The sequence below is a fragment of the Amblyomma americanum genome, chromosome 10 (assembly GCF_052857255.1).
Source record: "Amblyomma americanum isolate KBUSLIRL-KWMA chromosome 10, ASM5285725v1, whole genome shotgun sequence".
Classification (NCBI taxonomy): Eukaryota; Metazoa; Arthropoda; class Arachnida; order Ixodida; family Ixodidae; genus Amblyomma; species Amblyomma americanum.
The window spans coordinates 135,036,707-135,055,070 of NC_135506.1; the positions used below are offsets into that span (position 1 = coordinate 135,036,707).

The window sequence follows — 18,364 nt, forward strand, 5'->3', positions numbered from 1 at the left end:
TCCGACCCGCTCTATGAGGCCTCGGCAACTTAAATGGCCTTCTGATGTAATTCGCCTGCTTAAACGCTCGTCATTACTGTGGCTGCCAGCTCTATTTGTGACGACGCCGGCAAACTGCGCAGTACCGCATTTTCAACCTTTCTCGCTTTTTCAGCAGCCGAAGGCACCTTGTTGAACGGTCAGGAACAAAAGCCTCTGGAAAATGTGCTACGAAAACAAAGCCGGTAGCTTTCTTATTACATGCTAGGCTGGCAACCACACTTGTGCAGGTGAAAGAATAGGGTTTGAGCTGTCATGCCGTCTCAAGCCTGCGGCTAATACTAGAGCTACCGGCTTCGTTTATGGCGCACGTGGTCCGCATGCATTTTTCCTTCACTGTGCCTTGCGCATGAGGCCTATAGGCAACAGGCCGGAGTTACCACATCCTGTCCCGCTGGGTGGTAATCATGACACTACTGCTGCTACGAAGCATAGCGTTCACGGCCCAATACAAACATGTCTCACTGCGTTCACTGCATTTACACGTCTGACAGCTTACTACACATCGCAGATATTTGAGCACCTGCCTTGTACCTTCCTGAGGTCGTTCTAACAAAGGAAATCACGGTGCTCGGTTACTTATGCGTTCTTGTCCTATTTTGTTCTCCATACCCACTCTCCATTCTGTGTCGGCAAGTGTAAAATGCTCACATCTGCGTCCACTATCTCTCTTTTTCTTCACTTGGTCATCGAGCTTTAGGTTGCAATTTTTGTTTATTCACAATCATTTCTCTAACCCACATCAGAAACCTATCTGAGAAAACTTACGCCGAAGAAGGCGTTTTTTTTATACCAAACACCATAGCATGACTTGCTTCCAGCTCTCTGGCCTGTCGCAAATGGCTACCTCACGGAATGCAGTGCAAAAACGCGATTCAATTTTTTCTTCCAGCCCAGAGTGGTTACACAATCCTTTTTTTTCAACAGGGATTTCTTTCCTCAGATTGTCAATACTGTGCAGCCAATGTAGCCTAGTGAAATAAAAGATTGCCAGGCATTTGAAGAAACTGCAGCTGGCATATTCAGTGGAGCACGACTACACATGACCACAAGTGTTAATTTCCACAATAGTTGTGCTGCCTTTTTCAGCACCAATGGTGTTTTCCCTGAGATTTGGCTCAACTTATTAAACGATACTCACTGATGAAGTTCTCATTACTCAGAGTCACTGCTACCTCTGTGAATTCCACCTACGGCATCCCTGCGCAAGCGTGTGCTCGTCACTGGCCCTCGAAGTTCGTACAGTCCGTCGCTCGAATATCGAAGGAGCGCCGTCCACACATTGGATGAGCACAGTCCTCGAATCTGCCCAAGCCACGCGGCTCGTTAGGAATCAAAGCGAGCCCACTGACAAGGCAGCATTGCCCACCGACACAACCTGGGGCAGCAGTTCGTTTCCGTTTCATTCCATGCTCCGGCGTTTGTTGGTGCTCCCAGTAGCCAACCAGCATCCCCCGGGTGTGTCGCGAAAGATGTGGCAGAAACACGTCCATGAAGCACTGCCGGACTCACCCGACGCGGACAAATAACTGCGGACGATAATGCGTTTCACACGTTTGACGACCTTTTCTGGGAAAGTCCCGCCTTGGGACAGACAATGTGCGGCTGATCCGTGACTTGCCCACAGTGGATGCGGCGGCAGGAGAGTTGCGGCAACGCCGGCGCCACGACACTGCCGACCGGACGCTTGTTGCCCTACCTCCTTCAGTACAGAGCGGCGTAACGACCAAGTGAAACGACAGATTATAAAACCTCTTGGGCATATTCTACAAGGATCCATAACCTATATTTCATATGGAATCCACTCGGTGCTCTGCCATCGGTCACTATAGTTTGATGTCGTTGCCGAGGCTCTTGAGCGTGCGTAGGAAGCGACTGGACCTCGTCATTGGCTGCATATCGGAGCCAATAGTAAGCCGATGCGTGCGGGTATTGGTGACGGCTAGCGTCGACGTGGGACTCGCTACGTTGTAGTTTATGCGGTTGTCCGCTTTCCACTTTCGGCTTCTGCTGCCGTCACGCTGACATCCCGACAGACGAAACGGTTAATGGGTCTCTATAGAATACGACCCCTGCTCTTGAATGCTTGATGCTATCCTTGTGGGTGGAACTGTAACGGGACTGATAAGATATGACGCCCGGGAAGCGATGAGGTGCCGTGCCCACCTGGAAGACGGTAAGCAGAGCCTGCCAGAAAGTATCGAAGTTGCTGCGCGGCTTGTCCTCGGTGGGGCGGTTGAACTTGCCGCCAAACACCTGCATGCCCAGCAGCGCGAAGATTACGATGAACAGGAACAGCAGCAGCAGCAGGCTGGCGATCGAGCGCATCGAGTTGATCAGCGACGCCACGAGGTTCCGCAGCGAAGCCCAGTACCTGGGCGCAACGGTAAGAAGAATAAGCTGTTATTTTTTGCTACGCAGTTCCTCATCATGTGCATGTTTCGGTTTACGCAATTTTTATGATTTACGTTGAGCACGTAGAAGGAAAGACTAGAGCCGACCCTGGGCCCGTTACTTCTTTTCACAGACGGAACAAAATCTCCAACAGACTGACAACACATTATACAACGCCGTTATGGCGCGCCATATAGAGTATAATCAACCAATTAGCGCTTTATTTCCAATGAACGACCTGGGAGGCATCAGGCGAAAAAAACCTGCCGCTGACAACTTGAGGGTGACCGATGCCAACACAATGCAGCAGCGCATAAATACTGTGGAAAGCGTTGTACACATGCGCCTATATTTCTCATATACAACAAGTCAGTTTTGGGAGCGTTGACGATAACGTAGCGCCAATAAATAAGGAGACACGAGCGTCAAGAAAGCACTCTTGGCAGCTCCCTGTTGCGAAGTGCGCATAAAGGCGGAAGTAGAATCTGAATGCGCTTGCGTTCTCAAAAACGCGTATTAGTGGCCTCTACATTGCAAAAAAAGTGTCGTCTTGGGTGTAGTGCTGAATCCGAGGCTGTCATGCGCCAAGCTAAAGGTGGAGGAAAATTGTTTTCTGCTACATTCCACAAATATGTGAAAAACCATCAGTGATGTTGAGGGCCTAAAACATGATACTAAAGGAAAGGAACTTAAAAAAAAATGGCTATTAGTGAAAGGTTTAAGCCAGGTAACCTCGGCGACCATCCTTGTCTGGGCAAGGATCTCGAGGCTCCCAAAACATCAAATAAAAACCTCAGCCTTGTTCTCAAAAACGAGAATGTGGCTGAGGTGTATCACCAGATGTACCAAGGCTCAACGTCGGAATTCGGAGCTTTTCAAGGAGACCTGTTTCTCATAAAAAAAATAAAACACGTAGCATATCAATAAGTGCATCTTCACCCAAAATCAGTGCTGGGTGAAGAGGAAAGTGTTGTTTGTAGCATGAAGTACAATACTTTTTCTTCAGTAATTGAAGTTCTGTGCATGAAAATAACACGTGGTGTAGCGAAATTTTATCTCTGCATTTTTCACAAATAGGATTCTCTTCTTTTGTGACTTGGATGTTGTGTATAAGGTGTGTATGTACAATATAGTTGCTCGGTTAATGATACGCCCCGATAAGTTCCCGGTTGCTCGGTTATTAGGAAAGATCGGCTGTCTGCTCAAGGTGGGGTGTAGCGCTTATTATAAAAAATGTCATCAGCTACGTGACGCTGCCTCATATCTCTGATACAGAGTGTATCTGGTACAAGCTTCGGCTGTGTAATTTGTTTGCAGGAATTGGTGCTGAATATCGACCGACAGACGACGATGGCAACTCCATTTTGGCTCTCACTAATTATATCGTAAAGCACGAACTTCATGACAGTAAAATGATTGTCTGTGGGGATTTTAACACCCTTCACGTCGGCTAGAATTCCTCGATTGGAACTAGCCGCCACAAGGCTCTCTGTAATACACTGGCTGACTCGACCGTCTCATTTGATTTAACCCAGGTTGTTGATCGCGCCACTCAAGAGTGCTCCATCCTGGATCTTGTCTTCGGCGCAGCAGATTTGATGAGTGAAGATTTTCAGTGTGAAGTTGTAGAAGGTTTGTCAGATCAAAATGCTGTATTCGTTAGTCTTTCACTTAGCTGTGAACCTAAGAAGTCGGCATACAAGGTTGTAACAGATTTTGCGAATACTGACGACGATGGTGTTCTTTCTGTGCTTACGGATTCCCTCATTAATTTTCTGCTTGCTAGCAATCTTTGTGGCGTGGACGTGTTGGTGCAAAACTTCAGCGTGATTGTGTTTGAATACATATCCAAGTTTTTACCGACCAAGTGTGCGAAATGCAATCACAAATATCTATGGTATATCAGAGAAACAACACAGCTTATTCGTCGCATAAAGCGACATCGTCGGCTATGCCGGTACAAGAAAAATAACCAGAATTTGCTGTTATGCACGATAAAGGCAAAGAATAAAGCTAAGATGCATGAGGCTTTACACTTTAATTTCAACAAAACTTTGAGTATTAGTTAAAGAAAATGCGTCCAAATTTTGGAGGACAATCAATCCGCATTCTCCCAATTCGTGTTCATTCATCATTGAGAACGAGTCTTGTTCTGACGCAAAAACGATCGCAGAAGCATTAAGTAATTACTTTAAATCTGTTTTCTGGAATGATAATGGCTCTGATCTTTCTTTTGCCCCTCAAGTTTCCCCAGCGGCGTTCCCAAATATTGAAATACTGTGTTCTAGAATTCATAACCTCTTGCAATGTATAGACAACTAAAAACCCTGCTTCGGATTGTATTCCTGACATGTTTTTGGAAAGATATTCAGGATGGTGTGCGCGTTACTTTACGTTAATATTTCAGAAATCACTCGACTCCAGAACAGTCCCGCGAATGGGAAGGTGGATAGTATTGTTTGTCTTCATAAATCGGGTAACAAACAATTAATTTCTAACTACAGACCGATTTTTTGACATCTACCTGCTGCAAACTGCTAGAACAAATTATTCATGAACACATTATTCAATACTGAAAAACAATGGCATTCTCGTAAAGCATCAGCATGGTTTCTGCGTCAGATTTTCGACTGTTACACAATTAATAAAAATTGCGCACGATACTGGCTCATCATTTTTGACAACCTGAACAGGTCGATGACATCTTTATTGACTACACCAAAACGTTTGAAAGGTATGCTACATAAAACATCCCTCCAAACTTTGCATTTTTGTTACAGGCTTCTATGGAGATAAATTACTCGGATGGATCATAGCTTACTTTCACCTCAGGACTCAGTTTGTTAGTTACAATCAAGAATAGTCATCATCGGTTCACATTTATTCGGTTGCTCCACAGGGTTCCGTTCAGGGATACCTTTTATTCATACTACATATTAATGATGTCATCCACGTTGTTTCTAACCCTCCTGTTAAGCTTCGTTTGTACGCAGACGACTGTGTTCTGTATTCGAGCGTTTTTAGTGTTATTGATCAGGTAGTGTAATGATAGTTTTCTTCTTGTTGCGATTAGAGCAAACTTGGCAACTGGAAGTTAACTTCAAGAAAACGGTCACACTGACCTTTACGAATAAAAAACAACCGTTACAATTCAAGTACGGCAATGCGGAACTCACATTAGAAAGCATCCCCGAATTCAATTACCTTGGCGTAGTATTGCCCTCTAACCTAAAATCGCACGAACGTGTTGACACTATATGCTCAAAATAATCACCAAAAAATAAGCTACTTAAGAAGAACTTTAACAGGTTCGGATTAAGAATGCAAACTAATAGGTTATAAATCCCTGGTGAAGCCTGCGCATAAGATAAACTTGAGTCGGTGCAAAAAAAAGAGAGTAAGATTCATTTTTAACCACTATGATCATAACTGTTCTCCTTCAAAGCATTACCATGTGTTATCACTAATTTCGCTCGAGCATCGACGACAGTATGACCGGCTTATCATGCTACACAAAATTGTGCACAAGTCAGTTTCTACAGATGCCCCCATCCTTTTTACCAGTCATTCTGCCCGTGTGACTCCTAGACAAAGCGCATTGAAGGTTTCCACGAACGACTATTAAGCCTTCCGTCAGCTCCGTCTTGCAGTTGCAACCGGCGCTGGCTTGCTGTTCGAATTCGTGCATGTTGAATATTTAAAGTGGCGTAACTGTGAACTCATAATACAGAACATAGCCGTTTAGTACGCGTTTATGCTTCGGTGCAAATTCGTTATTTTGTGCTGTTCGCTTTCCTGCAGGCAACTTCGACCCGCATGCATCCTCCAACGTCTGTTCGATAAACTATACCAAGTCTTTCCCAATCTTCCTGAGTCACCTTTAGGACCACCTGTTCGCCGGTCACCGCGTTTTTACGACTCCATGAACATGCAGCCTGTACACGAATCAGTGAACGCCTTGAAAAAGTCTTTTTTACCAGCCGCGACACAAGAGTGGAATTAGCTTCCGGAACATGTTAACATTGACTGGGATCCCATTAAATTCGAAGAACGTCATGTTACACTGTAATATGTTGCTACCTCTTCCTTTTTACGACGGCGCCTCCTTTATTTCGAAAAACAAACTTTCTTATTGAGTGTTTTTGGTTGAATATTGTTTGCCCATCCATATTCATGTAATTTTTATGCGCGGCTCGCTGCCTTTATCTAATGTCCCAGCCAAGGTCTTTAAGTACATAATAAACGTTATTCCTTTCGTGGGACGCGGCCGCGTTTTATGTGAGCGAGGGCGACGGGACGCGGCCTCGTTATCACGGGGTAGCTCCCGGGAGCAGAGGCCGAGTTCGAGGGAAACAGCAAGCGCGTTGCGAGTTTAGGGCAATGTTCGTAAGGGGCCCGAGTTGTTCGAAGCCTAGAAGGTCGAGGGACGTGCTGTGTCCAACGGCATGAATTTTGGCGACCCATCAGCGCAACCGGTAAATGGCAGGCCAGTGCAAGAAAGGATTCTTGGAAAGCCTCCCTGCTCCGCCTTCACGGTTCACTAACTTGGTGACCTTGAAGATGCGCAGCAGGCGGACGCAACGCAGCACGGACACGCCCAGCGGGGGCATGATGTCGGTGTAGGTGAAGACCGTCTCCAGGATAGAGCTGATCACCACGAAGCAGTCGAAGCGGTTGAAAAGCGACACGAAGTAGCCCTGCAGGCCCAGGCTGTACAGCTTCAGCAGCATCTCCAGAGTGAACAGCACCACGAAGAACATGTTCGCCACGTCTGCGTCAAGGGAGGAGAAAATACAGCTCCAGGAAACACCGTTCATGTGCACCGGGCCCAGCGACCCTTCCGGTGCTTCAGTGGGGCTCTATTTATTGCTGCAATGCACGCGTTGATAGCGAGTAAAAAAGGCCATTCGTATGTTCAGCGATGCGCTGTACGTTTCTTGTTTGCCTGGTGTGTTAAAGGCAGGTTGAAATGACGACAATCTATAAAAACGTCTGCCGACACGAACTTCGTTAAAACATTAAGTTGGGCTAGTTGGTGTTTGCTACTTGAAATCATTTTCTTAGCAGCTTAAAAACACGGATACTGCGTCTACGACAAACACACAAGGGACATCCGCGAGACTTCAACTTTTACTGAACGCATACAAGACACAACTTTCGCTGAGCACACGCAGGTGCCTCGTCATTTGCAGCAGGTCTAACTGCACCCTTCCCCTCCTGCGTGGCACGCATTTGCGCAGATAATCAGTTTCGTTCACTGCCAACGCCAGCAAAAGGTTGCTATACACACATGTCGCCCGCCTTATGAATTTGAGACGCTTCAGTAATTTCTCTTTCTTTGTTCTGATTTCCCACGTGCCCCACAGACGTAGCGTCATGTACCGGGAAACAATCCTGGCAACTTACGCATTGCTTCACCGTTTCTGCTTCTCCGGCCAGTGATGGAACAGCCCTTTGGTGCTCGCCTATCCGGTCGGTCACGTACAGCACGTTCCAGTTTGGCCTATATATACTGCGCTACATGCAAGTGGTATGGTGTACACAACTCCCGTCCTGCACGTCACAAACTTAGTTTGGTGCTTCTTGCTGCAACACGGCTTCTTCGTTTCCGTGACTGCTTAACATAGCCGTACCATCTTATTAGGACCTGTGAACAGAACACCAAGACCGCACTGCTGGGCCAGTTTTTTCACACGATGGGAAAGATGGAAATAAGGGAGTGCGACCCGACGCTTCTGCCTTCGAATGCCTTTACTTTGGTCATCATTTAGCTCCCTTATCAGTACCTCGGCTACCGCAGCTACCGTTTCCTTACGAAGTCCGCCTTTGCTTAGGGTAGTCCGCCTTCACGTTACGTATATCAACCTCATTGCTGTTACAATTGCCGAGCAAGGACTATGTCGTTCGCCCTGAAGAATTAATTGGTGCCCCTGGAGGTTTAGCAAATCTTCCTGTCCTGTCAGCCTTTGAGAGCACATGCAAGACCAACTACCAAGATGGTTTTCGGAGAATTTTGGAGGCAAGTGTACCTGTGTGTTCACGCCGCAATCCGTTCAAACTTCCAGTGCGGACTTGGTTTCAAGAGGCAGCTGTGGGTACTGAGCTCCTTCGGAAACAGTGTCTCCCGAACCTACTGTCTTGGAAGAAACGAATAGGCTGTGTTGATAAGAACAAGAATGTAAACCTACTGGTAGAGCAGCAGTTGCCAGATGTTGAAAAGGTGTTGCGCTATAGACAGAAGTCATGTGTGGGGCCGAAAGAAAACCCTCTAAGCCTTGTATCTAAGGCTACGAAAATTGCAGATAATGTTGTGCCGCTTGAGAAACAGTGGTCTGTCTCTGAGGGTATGGATTGTTTATTTGCAGAAAGAAGACTGCGAAGAGTTCTGATCATTCACTTCGAAGTACAATCGAAAATCTAAAGTTGAACGAGCTTGCTTTGCTAACGTCCAATAAAAAAGGGGTTTTATATTCCTGCTGAACGACATGCATCTAAAGAAGCGAAAAAGGCTATATGCAAGACTTTTGGTATGTTTAAAAAGAAAAATCACGAAAGTAAAAAAAGTAATATCGGAATTTATGTGAGGAGCTAATCTTGGTTGCTGTGAAAAAGCAGGTGGATAATGCTGGGGAGTACAGCTTAAGAATACTTTTTTCAGCAAAACCCCACAAGGGAGCGTCTTCCCTTTCGAGTCATAGTTTTAGAGCAGGGATCCTGGCAAGGTGTTCCTTCTAGGTTCATGCAAAAGCTTCTGACGGTCAATCTTGACGGTCAATTTAATTATCAATTTAAACTCATAAATGCCAAAGTGGTGGTTGAATTTCTAAAGGAGATGCACAAGACAACTTATGTAAATTTTGCTTTTTAAATTGGCGTAGAGGATTTCTTTTACATCATTCCGCAGCCACAACTAATCGATGCAGTCCGTGACCTCATAAAAAGCAGGGGCGTGGTAGACTTTCAGTATGCGTGTAGCTTTTAAATTTACACCTTTTTGCATTTTCTATCCTTGTATCTGAAAGCAACCGTCGGGTGATCATGAGATTATGTTTTATTCAGAAGAATGGACTTTGGACAAGATCCTACTTAGCTCCAGTTCTTAGAGATACATTTTTACCTCAGTGTGACAAGCACACTGCTGAATGTTGAGATAAGGGTACTGTAAAATGTTCTAGATATGTAGACGGTTATCTGATGATGCTAAATGTGAACAGCCTCCAGGAAAGTGTGTGCACTGTTTCTAGTATTTAAAGGTTTTTAATAGGTGTTCAGACGATCTTCGGTTCACTCGTGAACTTGCTGTGAATGGCACTGTCCGCATCACGGATGCATCACGGATGACCGCACACGCTGGAACTACAAGCCACGATCCAGAAAGGGAGTGCTAAACTGTGCTTCTGCACATTCGAAGTTAGTTAGGGAAGTGCGTCATTGTACTGAACGGCTTGAGTGCGGCGTTGCAAAAGTTGTGCCTCCAAAACACGAAAGCCAGTCTGCAAGAGCAAGCAGACCGTTTGGCAAAGGCGGACTGCCCTAAGGAAACGGTGACCGCGGTGGTCGAGGTAATGATGAGGGAGCTGAATGATGACCTCGGTGGTGCGGAAGTGGAGGCATTCGAAAAAAGACAGAAGCGGCGGGTCACAATCCCTTACTTCCGTCGTCTTTGCCACCACCTGAAAAAAGTGGCGCCGACCGAAGTCAGGTGTTGGTGTTCTGTTCACGGCTGGTGCGGCTATGTTCAGCAGTCACGGAAACGAAGAAGCCGTGTTGCCGCAAGAAGCACCAAACTAAGTTTGTGACGTGCAGAACGGGAGTTGGGCACACCATACCACTTGCCTGTAGCGCAGTATATATAGGCCAAACTGGAAGGTGCTGTACGTGACCGACCGGATAGGCGAGCACCGAAAGGCTGTTCTATCACTGGCCGAAGGAGCAGAAACGGTGAAGCAATGCGTGAGTTGCGAGGATTGTTTCCCGGTATATGACGCTACGTCTGTGGTGCACGTGGGAAATCAGAACAAAGGAAGAGAAATTACTGAAGCCTTTCAAATTCACAAGGTGGGCGACATGTGTGTATAACACCCTTTTTACGGCGTCGGCAGTGAAAGAAACTGATTATATGCGCAATCGTGTGCCACGCAGGAGGGGAAGGGTGCAAGTGACGAAGCACCTGCGTGTGCTAAGTGACAGCTATATTTTTCTTGTATGCGTCCAGTAAAAGCTAGTTGAAGTCGAGCGGGTTTCTCTTGTGTGTTTGTCGCATCTGTAGTGTTGTGTTTTTAAACCGCTAAGAAACTGCCGGCACACACGTTTTTCTACTCCTGTGCGGGTGTGTGGCTACTTCCAAAGGTGACGGGGAGGTGTTTGACGACCCTCTGAAAGAAGACGACAAGAGTGTGGACAAGGTAGTGAATGGACTCCCTGGTATGCACTGCAGGGGTGTGGGATAGCACTACTTCACTGAAACTGAAGTGATCAGCAAAGATAGGAATGAGCTAGCGCTGAAAATAGCTGAAGCCGCTGAAACTCCATCCACTATTTGTTGTTAGTAAAAAATAGAGTGCTATGGCACTATCTGGTTCTGATTATGCGTTCCCGGCAGCAGAAGACGCCTCTATTGCCGAGGATATTGCATCCAAAAATTATTATGCCACACGATCCATTGCCATGGCGACAACAATCAACCGGACTCAAAGATCCTCAAGTATTCGCAAAAATATAACTGCCTGCAAGCACAGCAGTTTGTCTCAGAAAAGGTCTATAATGACGGTTTTTACCAAAGGCATACTTTCTTCGGCTAGTCGGCACAAGTTCAACAAGTAATAATAGAGCAGCGCGTATCAAGACAGGACAAAAGGATGAACACAGAACGACACGAGCGCTAACTGTCAACTGGTTATTTCTCGCCGTTGCCACATATAAATGCATGAACCACAACATGAAATAGGAAAGAGCGATCAGGTCAGCTGATACAAGCTATACAAGTCAGCCTTCACTGGTTTGCATTGATTTAGAAAACCGAGCTCTTTTGCTGATAGTGCCAGTGATTCGGCGCTTGCGCACATCAAATATTCGGAGCCTCAATAGTCTCTCTAGTATATAATTATCATTGTGGCGGTTGATAATTTGGCTTCTTTTAAACAGGAGCTTGCACGGCTTAGGACGGCCCCGTTTCTTAGAATGGATCTTGCAGTGGCGACAGTGCTGGATTAGGTGGCCCAATTTTCTCATTAACATTGTAGTCATGTTATTTTGACCTGCTATTTACACATCTCCCTGTCTGCCCAATATACTCATGGCCACAAGACAACGGTACACGATAGACAACGCCCTCTTCACAAGTGACCAACCTTTTCTGATGGTCAATTAAACATTTTTTTTTCTTTGGTTACCGCACGGATTTGTCTTCCTGCAAAGCATAGACAGTTTTATGGGCGCTGAAAATACAACTTCAGCGCCTGCTCGCTTTCCTGTTTTGTTAGGTTGTGGGAGGTGTGGTGAATTTAAGAAGGGATGGCAACTATTTTCTTGCGATCCTGTTCTTCATTGGTACCTCCCTGCTTGTCGAACCGTCGTGCTTTTTTCATTTTTTTCGAGCAGCCCTTCAGCCACAGAAACCATTAGTGGCCCAGGATACCCATAGTCAGACAGTCGTCTAATCTGTAATGCCAAGCATTCTTATATCATGTACACGCATGAGCTTTTTAGCACATTTGAAAGGCCGTATTTGATAATGGCTCTCTTAACCAGTTTCGAATGCACTGATACCGCTGGTAGTAGGCCTTTATTTGCACGAGGTTCAATCAATCAATCAATCAATGAACATTTATTTCACCAACAGAGTGTACTGGTGGTGAAAAAGGGCGGCGGAGAAAAAGCTACAAGTTTCGCAGCTTGACAAAAGCCCCATCCTCCCCTCAAGCAGTGACAGGCTATAGTACATGTAAAAGACGCACATTTATTTATTTATTTATTTATTTATTTATTTATTTATTTATTTATTTACTTATTTATTTCATAATACTGCAGGCCACTGCTTGGCCCAAGCAGGAGTGAACATATAATGATACATAACCAAAAGAATAAAGTTATTCAATATTAGCAGCACACGGAGACCAAAAGAATAAAACCAAAAGAATAAATTTATACGATGTTAGCAGCGCACGAAGACCAAAAGAATAAACCAGACAATAAACTTATACAATATCAGCAGCACACGTATACAAAACATACATATAATCAATATTAGCAGGTAAATAGACGATTTAACGCATCAGAAAAATTTTGCGAGGAAAAAACAGATTCCGGTAGCGAATTCCAATCTTGCATTGTTCTAGGGAAAAAACTGTATTTAAAACTGTTAGTTTTGGCGAAAAGGGGAGTAAGTGAATGTTCAAGAACGTTCCGAGTCCTTCTCACTAGAGGACGCTTAATACACTCCGGTAGCTTCAATTTATTTTTACCTCTTAAACTATTAAACAAGAATACCAATCTATTAATCTTTCGGGGGACTTCTAGCGTAGGAATTTTATTTGACATCATTAACTGTGATGAAGAGTCTTCCCTTTTGTATTTTCCGTATATAAACCTAACCGCTTTCCTATTTACTTTTTCAAGGACCATTATGTCCTTTTTCGTGTACGGGTCCCAAACGACTGAGGCATATTCGAGTAAAGACAGCACACAAGTTTCGTAAGCCAATTTTTTCATGTGTGCTGGGGCAGTTTTTAGCTTTCTACGTAAAACCCATAGCTTTCTCAATGCAGCTGTAGAAATATTAGTAATGTGTGACGACCATTTTAACTTACTGTCAAGTGTTATACCTAAATATTTATATTGCTCAACTTCCAAAATCCTATTACCGCGAATAAGGTAGGGCAGCAAACTTGGAGACTTTTTTCTAGTTATACGTAAGACGACAGTTTTTTCAATATTAAGTTCCATATCCCATTTAAGACACCATTTTTCAATGGCAAAAACTGCTTTTTGTACAGAGTTGTGGTCATATTCGGATGAAATTTGTTTAAACACAACACAGTCGTCTGCGAATAACTTAACAGAAACATCTTCAGGTACGACCGCAACTAAATCATTAACATATATTAAAAACAACAATGGCCCAAGCACACTTCCTTGGGGGACTCCTGATTGAACATTAACAACACTTGAAACGGTCTTATTAATTTCTACATATTGCCGTCTGTCTGTAAGGTATGCTTGAACCCACCGAATGATAAAAAAGGCACACCCATATATTCCATCTTATAGAGAAGTTTACCATACTGATAACCAAAAAGAAAAAAACATGTAATCGATGCCGATCAAGGGTTACAAAGACAATAATACCACTCAGATCTGTCATTTATGATAACATTTGTTGTTAGAGAAAACTGTGTCGAAATAGCGCATGGTTATTAACGACGTAAATCTTGGAAGGCATATGCATGTAGTACACAAGAGAGACAGAAAAACACTATTGCACTTATAATTGAATATTTTATTCATTTTTGTCTAGTAAAATGTGATTTATATAAGCTAGAAGATTAATTCTGTTAGGCGCCGATTATTTAGTGTCAATACATCGATACCTAGTTGATTGAAGTAGTTGATTAGTTTAAGTAGAGTACAACTTGCCCGCTGCCGACCGTATTCTGTGCGTGAGAATGGTATTTGCCATGGGGGTCGGTGTCTATATGGGTACACGTAGTGGGTGTGTTTGAGGTTGGCATATGGTAAAAATAAATCCAGTTTTCCATGGATTGGTCTTTTAAAGCATCTTAGTAGTTTTTATATTATACACGTCTGCAGTTTAAGTATTTAAAGTTTCTGAAAAAAATCCTTCCGTATGTTCAAGAAAATATGCATTTTGTATCGCTCGTATGGCTTTCCTTTGTAAAATACTCAATTTATGCAGGTTTTGGGACTTCGTATTTCCCCAAACTGACACACAGTAACAGAGATGAGAATGTAAAAGAGAATGGTATATGAGTTTTTTTCTTTTATGGCGACAGGAAGTGAATTTCGGATTCTGTTAAGCACGCCAACAGATTTGCGAATTTTTGTACACCTAGCGTTCACGTGTTCATTTCAGGACATGTTTTCTGAGAAAATTACTCCTCATATATATAATCATACTGGCTAAACTCGACCGTGCTATCGCAAGTTGAATCTTACAGGTATCTTGGCATCGAAATAACAAGTAATCTGAACTGGTCAAAGCACATCAAGTCACTTGCTGCACGCGTTTCCAAATCACTAGGCTTCATTAGACGATCTCTCACATTTTATCCGCCCACGGTTAGACTAATCGCATATGAAACATTCATCCGTACCAAACTTGAATATGCATCGACTATTTGAAACCCCCATCAAGAATACCTAATCCAGGCGTTAGAAGCAGTCCAAAACCGAGCTGTCCGTTTCATAACATCCAAATATGACTCTCGGCTGAGCGTTACGAATATCAAATCTTCCATTGGTCTAACCCCCCTGTCATCACGACGTAAGATAGCAAGACTGCCTTTTTCACAAACTTTATTATAATTTCCCGCAATTTCGTGATAGCGTTATTCTGCCCCCTTGAGATCCTCCCGACGTTTGTTTAATTGCAACAGTGCTCAGCGTATTCATGGTACCACTGAAGCTTTCAATAAGTCATTTTTGCCAACTGTTATATCCGAGTAAAATGTACTCCCTGACGGTATTGTCAATGAAACCAACTCAGTAAAATTTAAACACTTATTGACTGCTTATTTCTCTCCCCAATTCCTGTAGAATGCCTTTTATTTACCTATTTACTCTCTTGGTAATTTCAATGCGTTTACTGTGTTTATTTGTGCTTGCCATTTATATTTGTGTTCTATCTTTGTGACCCGTTATTACCATTTGTTCCCCCCCCCCACTTATGTAATGCCCCATTGGGGTCTTTAAGGGAATATAAATGGTGGTGATGATGATGATGATGATGAATGTTTTAACGTGTTTTTCGAGTGTGATTGAGTTGGGGCCTAATGTAATGTTTCCAGTCACTTTTGTTTGAGACCCCGCTGCACGAAAAAAAACACATTTTGTTTTCGATTCATTTAGTACTAGGTTATTCTTCACAGACCAATCTTGAAGGCTACAACACACAGCGTAAAGGATTGGGCAAGTTGGTCAGACATGCTTAACGGAATAATGGCGCAGATCAAGTGACAGGACAGCAGGAGAGCACAAACACACACAAGCACCACAGAGCTTGCCTGTCTTTAAATGCTTCCCGAATCCTTTCCTTCCACGTATATGGTGCAATCGTCTGCATAGATAAAGAACTTACAGGCATTACTGATTTCTACAATATCATTTATATAATAAAGAAAAAGTACCGAACCAAGGATGCTACTTTGCGGCACACAAGATTTTACTGGTCGGTTACGAGATTCCTCTTCATGTATTTGGGCAAATTGACTGCGTCTTCTTAAATAAGACTTAATTAAGTTTAATGGTGTCGCGCGGAAACCATAGGACTCGAGTTTACAGAGAAGTAGTTTATGATTTACGCAGTCAAGTGCCTTGCTGAAATCTAAATATATACCTAGCGTCATGAGACTTTTTTCAAAATTATCTAGGATCATATCTTTTTGTAGCAAGAGAGCAATCTCAGTAGAGCGTTTTTTCCTTAATCCATACTGACAGTCAGTAATTAGGTCATGTTTCTGTGAAGAATTCTCTATAAGGATATTATTTATTTTTTCCAGACCTTTAGAAAATATGGGCAATATGCATATCGGACGATAGTTTGTTAAGCTATCTTTATCGCCTCCTTTAAGAGTAACGACGAGCTTCGCTATCTGCATATTTTCCGAAGAAACACCAGTGGAAAGAACAGCGTTGAAAATATGTGTTAACATACGCGAAATTAAGTCTACTATATATTTCACTGGCCCAGTTTCTGTGCCATCCGCGTCTTGGCAATGGCTGTTTTTGAAGCCATTAAAAATTGTACAGACTTCATTGATGGAAGTGGGTGCAAAGAGTATTGATTGTGGAACAACTGGAATGCTTGAAACAGTATCTAAGTCATTGTTTCTGTCCCCTAATTCAACAATAAAGTCATTGAATCTGTCTGCCAGTTTTCCTTCATTTATTGTTTCGCTATCGGTAGTCAGACTACTCATATGTCTGCCACCAGATTTTCTATTCAGCATTTCGTTTAACTTCCGCCACATGACGCAACTTCTTTTTATGCTGTATTTATTGAAAATGCGATAATAGTACTCACTCTTAGCTTTCTGTTTCTTCTTTATTTTATTTCGAAGGGTTTTAAAGTCCATCCATTTCCTTGGGTCTCGGGTTTGCAGGAAGGACTGATAGTTTCTTTTTTATTTTAATTAGCTTAATAAGGTACCTGAGATCCGCGGATACGTGATTGCTTATACTTTCGATGCGTTTGAACAGAGAAGGACTGACTATATATTATTTTTAACGTAGCTAGGAAATTTCTGTATGCCTTAGTTGTATCATAACCCCAAGGTTCATAACCACAATAGATGCAGATAGTATGAAATTCAAGTCTAAGATGTAAAAACTTCATAGTGTTCTTGTCACGAAGCTCATGCGTCAGAATTAATGGGGTTAAATGTCTCATAAAGGTTTCAAGCACATTTGCAGCGTCCGTATAAAAACCTGCCTTAGAGTAGTACATGATGATCGAAAAAATCGTTTCAATTCTAAAAATATTGACAGCTTCGGAGCCACTTAAGCTTTTCTCTAGGATCCTATTTTGCTCTGCAAGAATGAGGTCGCTGAGAACAGGCGCAATACATAAACCAACACAATACAAATAAACAGTTGACAGTTAACGCTCATGTCGTTCTGTGTTCCTCTTTTTGTCCTGTCTTTTTACGCGCCGCTGTTACGTGATGGGTCACCAACTTGCTGTTACGCGACGGATAACCAACTCGCCCAAAAAGCAACTCTTCAACAAGTAAAGGATGGGCGCCGCGGTGGCTCAGTGGTTAGGGCGCTCGACTACTGATCCGGAGTTCCCGGGTTCGAACCCGACCGCGGCGGCTGCGTTTTTATGGAGGAAAAACGCTAAGGCGCCCGTGTGCTGTGCGATGTCAGTGCACGCTAAAGATCCCCAGGTGGTCGAAATTATTCCGGAGCCCTCCACTACGGCAACTCTCTCTTCCTTTCTTCTTTCAGTCCCTCCTTTATCCCTTCCCTTACGGCGCGGTTCAGGTGTCCAACGATATATCAGACAGATACTGCGCCATTTCCTTTCCCGCCCAAAAAAAAAACAATTATTATTATTATTAACAAGTAAAGGAACAATGCGACTCAAACGGAATGCAAGAACTATGCAGACGGAGCGCTGTTATTTTTTGCCTTTTATAGCTTTCAAAACACCCGTTGTGCGCAGTGAAATCAGCCTGTCCTTATAATATTTGTCTATAGCCTGTCTATAGATTTCTTACGGGATTTATTGCCTTTCTATAGATATTGCCTTTTGTCTATTCACAGAAGCCCACTAAACGTTTATGCCATAAATCTATAGATTTGTCGATAGACTGCCTGCAGGATTTGTATTGTGTATATTATATTTACTTATAAAATCTAGAGACTTTATTCACAAAAGCTTAAGGACAGTCTATAGTCTGCGTCAAGAAATTGTTTTTGGGTTATTTTTCATTCACACACGGCAGTCAATTAGTACAGGCTAGCATGTCTTCCCTCAGTGTCCCTTTAAGGAACGCATGCGTCAGAGGTCCGTCTTTGGTGTCATCTAAAAACCAGCTAGATTTTTTAGCCAGTGGATTGTGATGCCACAGTTCTCGCTATCGGCCTTCTGACAGCGTGCAAGGTCGTCGTGTTAATTCGTCGTCTCCTTTCCTCTTTGTTGCTTAGAGCCACGCTTCATTCAAGCGGTCCGACCAATGCAGCATTAATT

At 43.5% G+C, this 18,364-nt stretch overlaps 1 protein-coding gene across 1 annotated transcript in view; it reads right to left on the reverse strand.

Moving 5' to 3' along the window:
* LOC144106446 (muscle calcium channel subunit alpha-1-like) overlaps window positions 1-18,364 on the reverse strand; it is a 605,267-nt gene that overhangs the window by 164,353 nt on the left and 422,550 nt on the right. Inside the window, exons 14-15 of the mRNA XM_077639259.1 lie at window positions 6,979-7,204; window positions 2,206-2,413 (exon numbers count right to left, since the gene is read on the reverse strand). Coding sequence (XP_077495385.1) covers window positions 2,206-2,413; window positions 6,979-7,204 — 434 coding nt within the window. The remainder of the gene's footprint in view (window positions 1-2,205; window positions 2,414-6,978; window positions 7,205-18,364) is intronic.